General features: G+C 36.2%; 1 protein-coding gene across 2 annotated transcripts in view; it reads right to left on the bottom strand.

Annotated features, from left to right (window-relative positions):
* Positions 1-14,329, bottom strand: part of LOC145674014 (uncharacterized) — a 135,646-nt gene that overhangs the window by 52,305 nt on the left and 69,012 nt on the right. For both annotated transcript variants that reach the window (XM_081743841.1, XM_081743842.1), the window contains one exon: positions 10,836-11,587. In XM_081743841.1, coding sequence (XP_081599967.1) covers positions 10,836-11,115 — 280 coding nt within the window. In that variant the 5' untranslated portion in view covers positions 11,116-11,587. The remainder of the gene's footprint in view (positions 1-10,835; positions 11,588-14,329) is intronic.

Here is a 14,329-nt window from a genome sequence, read left to right on the forward strand (position 1 = left end):
TTTTCGATTCTAAATAGGGATGCGCACGAGACAAGAATTGTGGCTGTCTCGTCTCGAAAATGTGCTGTAAAAGGGATGTCTCGACTCGAAAAATGTATATTTTTCTATTGGAAGAGCTGTGTCTCGACTCGAATTTTGTCAGAAAAATTCTGTCTCGACTCGTCTCGTGCGCATCCCTAATTCTAAAAAGTAGGTTTTCGGTTTTCAAACCAAATTCAATTTTTTGTTTTCGCTTTTTAAGATCGAAATTCGTGAGAGAATACCGATATATCAATAGATCTGTTTAAGTATCAGCTTGTGTGTAAACAGAAAATGACATTTTGAAAAGGAAAACACGAAATAATCTCTTTTACGGAGAAGAAATATCGGTTTTCAAACATAAAAGTAGTTTTATTTTTCTGAGGGAACAAATACAGTTTATGGCAAATACGATTTCTTTAGAAAGAGACAAATTAATAAAACTCGCCCAACCAAACTTTCTAATAAAGCAGAAACATAGGACAAATTCAACTTCTAAATTTGAACGATATACGTAAGCCGTTGTGTGTTCCAAGATTTTTTTCATTTCGAGCACTGGTTGTACAGAAAACGCTTCGAAAGTAAGAAGCAATAGCATCCTTAAAAAATGAAAAGAAAGATAATGCTGTTCTCCCTAACTGGAGCACTCTTATTTGGCGTATTCAGTGTACAAGGGAATCAAATCCACTTTTTGGTCATTTTATCCTTCAGATCTCTATCTGAAGCTCCTTTCAGAACTTAAAAAAAAATTCATTTCCAAATACTGTAACTAACTCTTATAATGTTAAAAAAAAAAAAAAAACTTTCCTGTGTATTTAAGCGTACCGTACAAACTTTATGCCTCTTTTTCTCATAACTCTGGTATTGGAATTGATTCTCTTGTGCAATCAATACCCCATTTTCGTGAACAGAATCTTTAAGTTTTACATCCCATTGTTGTGCCAAGTAAGAGACAGTGGTGATGAGAATGAATAAAATACTGGAATGAAGAAACCGGAAAGAAACGGGAGAACCCACGTACCCGGTGTTCGTCCATTACAAATGCTACTTGTGCAAATTGGTATCGAACCATAAACCCCACGCAACGAAAGTAAACGCTCTACCACTGAGCCACCACGATTCCCAAGAAAATACTTGAATAAAGGATTAGTGAGCTCTGGTATATGTAGCCAGGACAAATGGGGGCATATATCAATACGCTGATCAAATCTACATGGTATGTCTGATTATAGTCCTTCATGAATTGGGTAGTTCAGGCAGCAAGAGATTTAAGTTCAATCACCAAAGTCGTGAGAAAAAGAGACATAAATTTTATATTCTTCGTTTAATTTTATTGAAAAGTGAACATTTAAAATTCATAAATGTTACTTATAATCTCTGTGATGTTGAACAATCTAGTTCAGTTCCCAGAGGGAATATGCATGATTGGTACTGCCTATAAAACGAGATTTGGGGTTGTCTCGTCTCGTAAAGGTGCGGTAAAAATGCTGCCTCGTCTCGAAATGTTGTACGCGCCTTTGGCGTGGGAGACCCGGGTTCAATTCCCGGCGGGAGCTCATGTGGTTCGGATTCCACGTTAATCAGTAGGTCCACGTCTCATATAGCCTTGCTGCAGAACGGGACGCTAAACTAAAATCACCTCACCTCGTCTCGAAATGTATATGTGTTTCTATCGCAAGAGCTGCCTCTCGTTTCGTTTCGTAGGCAACCCTACATGTGATTTTGTTCCCACATCAAACTGAAAGTTCCTGTCTTATCTAGCCTCAGTGATGAAAAGGGACATTAAACTACAAACAACAATGGCAAGTCTTAACAAACAAACTCTATAGCAAGTCTTAATTATCTCTAATCAGTATTCTCTCATTTTATCGGTATTCTAAGTCAAAGGCGTCTCTAGTCAGTATTGTTAGTAGCTCGCTCATCACAATTTCTTCATGAATAGAGAAACTAGTTTTGAAAAATATCTATAACCAATAACATAAAAAAAGTCCTGACTGACTGATCAACGCCACACAAACTATTTTAAGATTGAAACTTGAAAAGCAAACAGTATATAGATTTAGTGGCGTAATTCAGTGGTTCCAAACCGGTGTGTCGCAACATACTGCTGTGTTGCGATAAATTTAGAATTTAAAAATAATGAAATATTTAATAATTAGTTAAAATCAATTTTGAGATAGCTGTTGTACCAGTCAATGCATTCAGCTTCAAGAACAATGCTCACTACTACATGCAGTTCATACCTTATACAAACTTATAAGCTTAAGCTGTGATGATTTTTATATTACTACTACTAAAAAAAATAAACAAGTGTGTCGCCATGGGGTGGGAGATCAGTAAAATATGTCGTCACTTAGAAAAGATTGGAAACTATTGACGTAAGGCACCACTGAGAAAGAATTTTTGGAAATTCGACGTAGAATGGGGTGAAATAGGAGATGGCAATTATTAAATAAAATATATATATCCCGGAAACCCTTATGCTTAGACATGAAATTTGATATTTGGCGTTTTCTGATACTTGGCTTAGATGGGAAGAAAACGGAGTTCGGGGCACTTTACTAACAAGTAAACCTTACGTTTGGGTGAATCGAGTTGCTGACTGAGACACATATGAGAAAGTAGTACTAAATGTGGTCAGTATTTCAGTGAAGTTGTAGGTGCGAAGCTCCAGGGGTTTAGAAGATACAGCTACTAGAACAGAACAGAATAGTTATCATACAGTTGGAGGTAAAAGCTCTGTAAGACCTCTTGTAACGACAAAAGGTGAATAACAAATATATGGGTACATATTAGGACTAGGGGAAGTCATATATTGAGGGTATACCTGACGGCGGCCATCTTGAAATCCGCCATTTTGAATTAAGGGTAAGTTTTTAAAATAGGAATAGGGTCATGTGATACATGATTTAAGGCGCAAATTTAATCAGAAGAACAATGGTGACGTTAATTTTGATTTACGCGCAATTAGTAAAATGTTACAGGGAAATTAAATATTGTTGCAGCATATGTATTAGTCCTTTACCCCACCTTGTAAATTTTGTGTTAATGATAATAATTAAATTAAATGCAGGTGGATAAATATTAGGTCTATGGTAAGAGTTGCCTTGCTGGCGGCCATGTTCAAATCCGCCATTTTGAATCAGAGAAAGGTTTTAAACAAAACGCAGAACAGTGACACCTTATTAATAGCAAATTTTACCATAACTCCAACGGTATAACCATTTTTGCTTTATCATTAACCAGCACAAAATTAAATGGATCGCTCCTTACGACTACTGCTTTGACGGAATTGTTAACGACAAATGTGTCACTCCTCGACTGTAACTCGATTGCCTTTGTCAGGTGTGCTCACTGTGAGCATAGCATTTGTGGAAGTCATGCACTCTTTTCTGAACTACATATTGATTGTAGTAATTGAGGACTTTTCTGGAAGAAAGACCCAAGTTCAATTATGACTCAATTCCACTTTGGTCATTTTTCCTTCAATTGGCAACTTGTTTATGCAATAACAAATGCTGATTAAAGCAAAAATGGTTATACCGTTAGATTTACGGTAAAATTTGCTATTAATAAGGTGTCAATGTTATGCGTTTTGTTTAAAACTTTTGTCTAATTCAAAAAGGCGGATTTGAACAGGGCCGCCAGCAAGGCAACTCTTACCATAGACCTAATATTTATCCACCTGCTTTTTATTTAATTATTATCATTAACACAAAATGTACAAGGTAGGGTAAAGGACTAATACATATGCTGCAACAATATTTAATTTCCCTGTAACTTTTTACCAATTGCGCGTAAATCAAAATTAACGTCACCATTGTTCTTCTGATTAAATTTGCGCCTTAAATCATGTATTACATGACCCTATTCCTATTTTAAAAACGTAACCTTAATTCAAAATGGCGGATTTCAAGATGGCCGCCGTCAGGTATACCCTCAATATATGACTTCGCCCTAGTCTTAATATGTACCCATATATTTGTTATTCACCTTTTGTCGTTACAAGAGGTTTTAAAGAGCTTTTACCTCCAACTGTATGACAACTATTCTGTACTTCCATGTGATGTTCTGGTAGCTGTATCTTCTAAACCCCTGGAGCTTCGCACCTATAACTTCACTGAAATACTGACCACATTTAGTACTACTTTTCCATATGTGTCTCAGTCAGCAACTCGATTCACCCAAACGTAAGGTTTACTTGTAAGATACCCAAATGAGATGTTCGAATTTCGTGTAAGACTTCGAGTTCAGTTTAAGCGAATTCTATATGAAATACGCAGAAAGAGAAACGCAAAAATGTTGTCCGCAGTAAGAAATGGAGCTAATGAAGGCATTTGCTAGTTTTGATACACAGTACAACTTCGATTAATTACTAGTTGAGACTAAACTTATAGAGATTCATTACAGAGATTTACAGATTAATGTACATTTTTATCATGATTGACTAATATGATTAGATTTCTTTGTAATTAAACGTCTCCCCACTTTTTTTTCAAACAAGGAGTGTTATATATAAAGGTAACCAAGAAAATTGTATCGCTTTTTGTGGAGGTCTGTGTTTCATTGTCCCTCACACCGTGAGTTGAATGTGAATGGAGATAAGGCGAAGGTCAGTTGTTGGTGTGGGTATAGCCAACATACTACCTGGTTGTGGCAGTTCAGTGACATCGTGAACGTGCGTAAGGACAGAGTGAACATGGGACCTCCAGAGAGCGTCATAAGGACGAGTTCAAACTGGGGTCAAACGCTACTGCTGCGGGGCGGAAGATATACCAGGGCTTTGGTGAGGGTCGTGACTACGCGGACAGTGCAGCGATGGTTTAACAAGTTTAAGGACGGTGACGAAACACTCGAAGACGCACTGCGTGCCGGAAGTCTAACACATGTACAAAATGAAGATCTTCAGACAGCAATTGAGGCGAACAGTGGCCAGACATAAGAGAAACTGGGAATACAATCCAGTGTGAGTGGAGAAACCATTCGGCAGCACCTCCATCAGTTTGGAAAGCACTACAAGTTGGGTCGATGGGTCTCACTTGATTTGACTCCGGGCCAAAGAACAACGCGAGCAAACACCTGTGTTTCGTTGCTGTCTCGTCTGAGGAAGAAGCCATTTCTGAACAGGGTGTTGACATGTGATTAGAAGTGGGTCATGTACGATGCTCCACGGCGCCGTCATCATTGGTTATTCCACGGCTCCATGGCGCCGTCCCACGAAGCAGTTCCAAAACAGCCGAAACCAGCACCAAAAGAAGGTACTCCTGTGTGTTTGGTGGACTGCTCGTGGCATCCTACATCGGGAACTGCTACCAGCTGGTCATAGCATCAATGCAACTGTGTACTATCAGCAGTTGAGCCGTGTTCAAGAAAAACTCAAAACTCTGGAGCCAGCACTTCTAAATCGCAAAGAGGTCCTCCTGTTACTGGACAACGCTAAGTCCCACGTGGCTAGTATGACCCGGAACACCATTCTACACCATGGATGGAAATCACTATTGCATCCACCATACTCCCCAGACATTGCACCTTCCGATTATCACCTGTTGCATTCCTTGGACAATCACCTTAGAGGACGGCAGTTCAAATCCCTAGTGGAGGTGCCAAATGCAGTTGATACCTTCTTCGCTTCGTGGACCACCAAGTTCTACCGCGATAGAATTCATGGCCTTCCAGAACGTTGGCAGAAGGTCGTCGATGCTGATGGGGACTAGTTTTTATCTTCCAGGTACGTCTTACGTGACATATCGATGTTCGACGGTGGTACGTGAAAAGGCAACAGAACTTTCTTGGTTACCTTTATATAGAATTGGATGCTACGTGGAATCCAAACATATATTCCCTTAGGAATAAAAGCCAAGTTTTCCGCATCGAAGGATATCATTTACAACGACAGAGCTCACTACTAGAGAAACATACCTTAGTAAACGAAAGATCAGATCTTTCTTCCATCTGTAAGCTAAAGTAGTAGAAGGAATGTTTCACTCTTCCGTCCTTTTTTTTTTTATGATTTCCTTTATGTTTTTTTCCTACAGCCATTACATTATGGAACCGGTGTTTCGTTAATATGAAATATTTTATATACGCATATGGTCGCAGGAACAAAGGAAGACTTCTTCCTTTTCTTTTTTTAAGAAAAGAATAATAAAATATGGATGGAAAAACTGAAGAAAAGTGTACCAACTGAGAATGCGAAAGATATGAAACACTTTACATGTTTCTCAATAAATGCATACGTGTAGGAAGTCGGTATGTGTTTTCCTTTAACACTCAAATGTGCAAAACACATGTAAGCTTACATATTTCATGTTTTCTTTATTATTCATGATTCTGAAAAAACATACAGGTATAATGGCTCAGTGATAGTACGCTCACCTCTGGCACGGGATGTGCCAGGTTCGATCCCAGTTATTGTGAGTTTCGTGGGTGAACAGCATCGTGTTCGTGATTTTTCTCAGGGGTCTCTCTTTTCTTCACTCATGCTCATCCCACTAATTATTTCATAATAGTTCGCTTCATTAATCATCCTCAAGGGGATACTCATGGAACGTAAAACTGCAAATGTTGATGTCATTTCATTTCAATTTTCAATAGACTTAGAATATTTCTTAAGATTGGTGGAATGCACGTACTAAATTTTATTAAAATCCAATAAATTTTATGAGATACAGACAGGCAGATACACATATATACATATATGCACACTAAGTCGAATAGGAGAAGATTCTTACTCTCGCTTCATGAAATGGGAATTGATTCAATTTATCGATCTCCAAGAAAGCTTCCTGAATACACTTGGATATACAACAATTTATTTTATTTTACCGTATAGTTCTTGTTGCTGCAAATGACCTAGACCTGTAGCCAGAATACTAAAACAAAGGGGGACTGGGGAGATAATTTTGTTGGGCAAACTTGAGTTATTTTACATTCATCCATACCAACCAACAAACTACAAGTTTCAGGGAAGATGAATATGGTCGCAGGGTAAGTGTGAACTCCCCCTGGTCACCTTCCAGCTACGAGCCTCAAACGACCATAAATAACCATATATAAGTTTGAATATTTATTGAAAATGTAGGAATAAACAAGTGTAAGTCTATATACTCCATCAGTATACGGCATCAGTTCAGTGCTCCAGTTAAATTCACTTTGATGTTCGGATATTTATACTTATCCTATTATAAAGGTAAATCACAAGTCTTGCAATTTTCTGGCATAGAACATACGAACATACCTGTATTTATTACAATATAATGAAAGAAGATTAACATTCCAAGCAAAGCCCTTCGTATTGGGCTGTTTGCAGCCACCTTCCTGACGGTTCCTTGATTCCATCTTCGATACCACGATAAAGGGCGGTCGGATTTTGGTTGATATTATACATTTTTACACCTTGCGCGAAATTTCTGGAATTAACGGGTTGCTATGCTGTGGTTCACTGCCAGGGGCGGCGATTTGGGGAGGCAAAAGAGGGAAGTATTTGAGAACAAGATCCTGAGACGAATATTCGGACCCAAGAGGAACGGGAATGGAGAATGGCGGAAACTTCATAACGAGGAACTACATAATTTATATGGTTCACCCAACATTGTTAGGGTCGTCAAGTCTAGGAGGCTTAGGTGGGCGGGTCATGTAGCTAGAATGGAAGAAAGTAGAAAAGCTTTCAAAGTCTTGACTGGAAGACCAATCGGAAAACGATCATTAGGAAGTCCTAGGCGCAGATGGGAGAACAATATTAAGATGGATGTCGCAGAGATAGGAATATAAAGTAGAAACTGGATCCAATTGCCTAAGAATAGAAGTCAGTGGAGAGCTTTTGTGAACGTGGCATTGAACCTCCGGATTCCATAGGCCATAGAGTTAGTTAGTTAGTTAGAGGGGGAAGTTGCTTCCCACTTTTTTTTTAAACTGAACCCTTAATGTATATAGTTTTATTTGGAAATATAACGTTTTTGTATGTATTACTGGTTCATAGAAAATATGGTGTCACATAATATTTGTCGTTGCGTGAGTAGCCCTATATATTGGTTATTTGTCTTCCCGTGGAGTTAAGAAAGCTACAGGAATTGCGTTTTAATTGCAATTCAAAGCCATTAATATTACACTTGCGTATTTCTTTAAATATCATAGCATATGCTTCTAGTATTTACTGTCTTTTATTTTCTAAGGGTAAGTTAATACATACATTTAATGGCATGTGTTGAATTAAAAATATAATTTCTTCATTAATTCCTAGTTTCAATATAACTTCTGCAAAACAAGCCTCATTATTCATTACTACGATTAATATTATCCTTTCTAGTAGTTGTTTTGCAAATTTGTAAAATAATCTGATCACACAATTTTCCAGACAGAATTTCAAGATGTTCATGAGCAAGGAATCAAATCTCTTCTTATACTTTCGTTGTTTAAGAGTACAAAAGACTAGTATCTACTTGCGTTGCTTTTGTCAATTTACTTAATAAGATATGAAATACGATATACGGTATTTTAACTAAAAAAGATAGTATCCTATTAGTTATACAACCTTTCATCAAACAAAGTGTTAGAAACAACCAGGAAAGCTAACACTGATATACAAATATTCAGATCATGTCTTGCCCCCCTCCCCCAATTTTAACGTCCAATCGCCGCCACTGTTCACTGTAATGGTGTAGACAGCAGAATGCAAGGTGGTACAATAATAAGAAAAATCAAAACACATATTATAGAACTGGGAGATTTATATCATCATACTAAATTCTGAAAATGAAATGAAATCTGCAGTTTAACGTCCCATGTTTATCCTTTGTAAACTGAAGCGAACAAGTAAATAATGAAAATGAATGATTATGAAAAATTGTGAAATAAGAATATAGGAGAAAATGCGAGGACCTTGAGAAAACTCATGAACACAATGTTGTTTGTCACAAATTCACGTGGTCTGGGATCGACCCAATGACCCTTCGCACCAGTGATGAGCATTCTGCTACATTTCTTTTTTTAATATTCGCCTCAACCAGGACGTATGTCTCCATGGTCTTGTAATGAATATTATACGCTTTTCTATTTAGGTCTAATACAGAATAACAAGGACACGAACACAGAAACTTCGAGGACAGTTAAAAAACGCCAATGTTTTTCAAGAGATTCGAACCCCCAGTGGGTTTCACCTCATAATCGCCAACCTAACATTTCAGATCGCTCGGCTACATCATACCACTACCACTAAACCATATCATGTCCCCATATCCAATATGTTCAGATCTTTTAGGCGTTACTTTTTCTTTCTTTAATGCAAATACTTAAAAAACAAAGGTGAACAGGTAAACATGTATTTGTCTAGACTGAAGTTCCTCCGCCTTAAAACACGAGAGAAAAGAAAGCCTAATACAGAGTTATTTCACATAAAAATGCTTCGACCTAGCTAAACAACTTTCTTTAACTTATACTGTTAACTTGTACTTCCGCGAGTTTGCATCATCCAACACAAGTACACACCTATAACCTTTCTCTCTTTTCATATAATTAAGCCAGACCAACCACTGTAACATATGTTTTATTTTAAAACTTCTGTTTCCTCAATGCCGATGTCCGTTTCCGAGATATTCTACGTCAAAGCGTATCGAATCTCTTGATTAAATTCAAATGTCTGACGTTGAATTACGTATGTTACAGCATAACGTAAATCAACTACGTACAAACAACACCGACAATACTCGTTCCTTGCATATTTGTTTTGAAGCAAACAGCGGAGTTGAAAATCATTTTCTTGGTAAGTCTTCATGGGTTAATATGGAATAACAGTATCTACATGAAGGTAATTTCTGTCATAACAGTAAGAGGAACGCATTAAATTAGTGAAATTTCTGATGTTATTGTAGACATTTGTAAGTGATTAGTTCAATCTCTAAATAGTCGGTTTAAAAAGAAAAATCAAAATTACGTGCTAGTACTTACTATCACAATTTCGGATGCAAATATTTACTTACTATTTATGTAGTGTGGAGGGGAGAGCAGGAACTTTACTAGTAAGTTTTTGCATGTCACAAATTTACTGTCATTATTTTAAAAACAAATGAATAAGCCTACCAGATATTTCCTAGAATCATAAAATTTCTGACAACGCTGTTCAAACAACAAATCTTTCAGATCCTAGTTATCGATGAATAATTTTTAATCTTGCCAGTTTTGAGGTAACATGATCGCCCGACGGTTTGGAGAGATCAGTGACGACGCCATCTTTTATTGTTTGGAAGAGCAAACGGAGGACTTTTTTTTTTTGTATACCGCAAATAATAATTTTATATTATTTGACCTACATTGCAATATAAACTTGTTTGGATGGAGAGAAGATGTCACCGGGGAGGAGGGGTGGAACTTTTCCTTGCCGCCATCTAGCATCGTCACTACAACAGATGGAATACACAAGTAGGATTGCGCACGAGATAAGACGAGACATTTTCGTGACGAGACAAAGCTCTTCCAATAGAGGCAAATACATTATTCGAGGCGAGACATTGCTTTTATGAAACATGTTCGAGGCGAGATGCCGTCAATTGTTGTCTCATGCTCATACCTACACATGATGTGTACGTGACTCGGAAAAGTTATTATATTTAATATTTGTTCAATTTCAAAACTGTTTAAAGTTAAAACTACGCAGTCTTAAATAAGAATATAAGTGCAAATAAACGGGAGGTATTCACTTCGTACTGTCTGCATATAGACCTCGAATAGATTTCGGTTTTTTAAAAAAGGAAGTATATAAAATGAAAACCGGTACTACGACACTTCAACATTGGATTACATATTAAAAATGGCGAAATTCATACCTGTGTAAGATTCCGGAATAACAACCGGTGATCCGACTTCTTTCCATTTTCCAGATCGAGTTGCTTTTACACTTCTTGCTTGAATCTTGGTACTTCTGTAACTACGATACAGGACTAGAGGCTGAGAGAGATTCACGCTAAGAGCAGATTCTCCTGGGTCACTAATCCTCGCCAGTCGAGGGAGGGAGTACTTCTCTAGAAACTGTCGTGGTGTTAGCTTTTCTGTGCTCCAACAAAGATATTGCAAGAGGGAGCTCTTACTACTGGACGTGTCAGACATTTTATTATTCGACAGTTGCTTCGTGCAGTGTGCACTATTTACAGTTGGATCATTTGGTACAAAGCCGAATTCTGTGTTGCACAAAACAAAATAGCTCAAGCCATTGTGAAATTACTGAATTTAGCGTAAAGCACAGTGTTTTGTATCTTCGCTGCACTTTTAAAATACATACACCTAAATTGACTTTCAAGTCATTGTTTAACTTTATTAGAAATATTGATTCAAGAATTCAATTCTTTCACATGAATTTGTACTTTACATTTTTAAAAAGCAAAATTGCTTCTAACTATGAAACTGTACAATATTTCAGGTCATTGCGTTGTTAAATTGTAACCAAACACTGGTCAACTTTAAATAATTAACTTCGTCATTGCGTTTTCTTCGTTTTCCGCTGATAAACTCGTGAGGTCATGAAATCGTCACTGAAAAGTTTTCACTAACCCTCCGAACTGCCATCCAAAACGCTGAAGGTCTGCAAAGCAAAACAAAAAGAAAAGCAAAATATTAGAAATATTGTTTGTGTTATGTATTAAATTATACGGTAGGAATTATTTTACAAACATTACAGATATATGGTTAAAAAAAATACACACATGCAGTATTTAATTGAGATAATAGCTTGATTTTTGTTTCGGATATTGCATGTAATACATGAAAACTTCAAGAATAACCGGAATGAATATTTCACTGACATTACAGCATTCTTGTTGATAAAACTATTTGGTAGAAGACAATAGAGTAATACGGTACAGAAGTTAACAATAGATTACCTGCTTCTTTAATTTTATATTATTCTTATGACTAATTTTGCTCTATGACTAACATAAGAATCGATTTGAAAATATTGCCAAAAGCACTGAGTATTGTATATACAAGGAGTATCTCCAAATATTTTCCCTTTTAATAAAACAATGCTAATTTTATATTCCAGTTATTCTCAAAGCATTTAACTTGATAAAATATTCATTACTACAAGCTTGTTTATGTAACTGTATTTTCTGTTATATAAATATGAAAATGTATACACGAAAGTAGGAAATGTATATAGGTCTACATTAATATTTAAACACGCATTATTAATAATATTAAATATAAAACGAAAAAATGAAAGATACTTTTACAAGTTATGCATTTTAAAATATAAAAATAAGAATATGTAGTCAATAAAATAAAATTGTAAATTACATATCGTGTGTTTATTAGAAACGTCAAAATTTGTGTAATTTTACATTCAATATTCAAATATATATAATTACTAGAGAATCTGCAAGCTATTCAAACATGGATGTTCCATAATTCATTTTGCAAATTTGTTCTTTAACTAAAAACCGGGATTAATTTAAGAAGAGTAAGGCCTGTAGTCAGGGAGGGACTAGAGAGGGGTGATACCCGCCATAAAATATTTTTGTTCTCTCTAAAATAGAACGTTGTAAACAATTTTTAAATCGAAGCAAAACTAGATTGGAATTCTTGTAATTTTATTTACCAAGTTAAATTTAATTTAGCGAATTTTACTCATTTCTGGGTAAATTGATATACCGGTACCTCTTTTTAGACGCACCAAACATGTCTCATTAGACTTTTCTCACTCTAAGAACTTCAAACTCAAGTATCTTATTATTGCACCTATACAAACTTCAAAGACGTAAAATCAGATGCGCTTGCAAAGAATAGTTCCGTCGAGATACACAACGTTAACTCTGAACATAAATAAACCGTAGAGCATACCTGGAACTAAGGGGTGCCCAGGAGGCTTAACGTCACATGCGAACACCTTCAGAACACATGAAATTTTGAGGTGTTCACTTAGATAAATAAGTGTTCACAAATACGCAGAAAAAATATAAGGTGAAAACGATCTACAGATTTTATATACTAATTCTATAAATAATATACAGATTCTATAACATATTTTATAAGTAATAAATAAACAAACATTTTTGTTTTGTTCCGTGATTTCTAAATTGCCTCAGCAGCAATATTTCTGCCCCGTCGAAGAAATAGGGTTGACTACAAACCTGGGTGGAAAATAGCAGAAAATTCACCCTCCGAAGGAAACATTGCAAAAATAAGCTCAGTATTTAATAACTCAGCTGAAGCAAGAATATTAATGTGGCGGGGAGTTCTCTCTGCCCGAAAAGTTGGTTCGTATCTCTCCCGGACGAAAAAGTCTGAATTCAACTAGGGATGGGAAAAACCAGTTTTTATAAAAACAGGAAACCAGTTTCTAGAAAAACCGAAATTATTAAAATCGTCATTCCGGTTTTCTCCGAAACCGGTAGGGTTTTCATCGAAACCGGTTTTAGTTTTCTCCAAAAACCGGTTCGGTTTTTACCGAAACTAAAAACCCAAAACTGTTTTGGAAAACATAAAACTATTTCTGTGGGAACGGAATCGGTTTCCGGAGAATAACGAAACACTATTCTGGTCAGCAATAGAACAAGTTTTGTAGAAACCAAAACCGGTTCCGATGAAAAAATGAACCGCTTTTGAAGAAAACCAAAACTGCTGTGGTAAAAAAAACTGAACCGGTTTTGGAGAAAACCGAAACCTGCTTCGGTGAAAACGGTTTCGGCGAACACCCGGTTAATGAAAATTTTCAAAAACCGGTTAAGGTTTTCTTGAAAGCCGGAAACCGAAAAACTGGTTTTTGTGTCCACCACTAAATTCAACCTTGTTAAGCAGTAATACAGTAATTGAATTTGCAATAAACAGGTTATCCTATAAAACTTAACTATTAGAATTTTCAATGCAAGATTATTAAGTTCATTATATTATTACATGATATGATGATGATGATAAATGTTAAAAATGATTAACAGTTAAACAAAAATTCAAGTTTTAAACATAGTATTAGGCTATATCCCATTAACCATATTGTGTTCTGTAGTATTGCTAATGTCATAATGAAAAGTTTAACTGGAGTATACTCCACTATCAGTTTCAAATGTAGATGGCACTATCGTATGGCATCAATTTTTATGTTTACCTAGGTACAAAAATTTGTTTTTCTCGAAAACTGCGCATAAGGTGCTTTACACTGACCTACATAATTGTGTTCAGCTCAATTAGATCTATCGATTTATGTATATATATATATATATATATATATATATATATATATATATATATATATATATGTGTGTGTGTGTGTGTGTGTGTGTGTGTGTGTGTGTGTGTGTGTGTGTGTGTGTGTGTGTGTGTGTGCTAATAA

This window comes from Thermobia domestica, chromosome 2, assembly GCF_964235325.1.
Source record: "Thermobia domestica chromosome 2, izTheDome1.hap1.1, whole genome shotgun sequence".
In the NCBI taxonomy this organism is placed as follows: Eukaryota; Metazoa; Arthropoda; class Insecta; order Zygentoma; family Lepismatidae; genus Thermobia; species Thermobia domestica.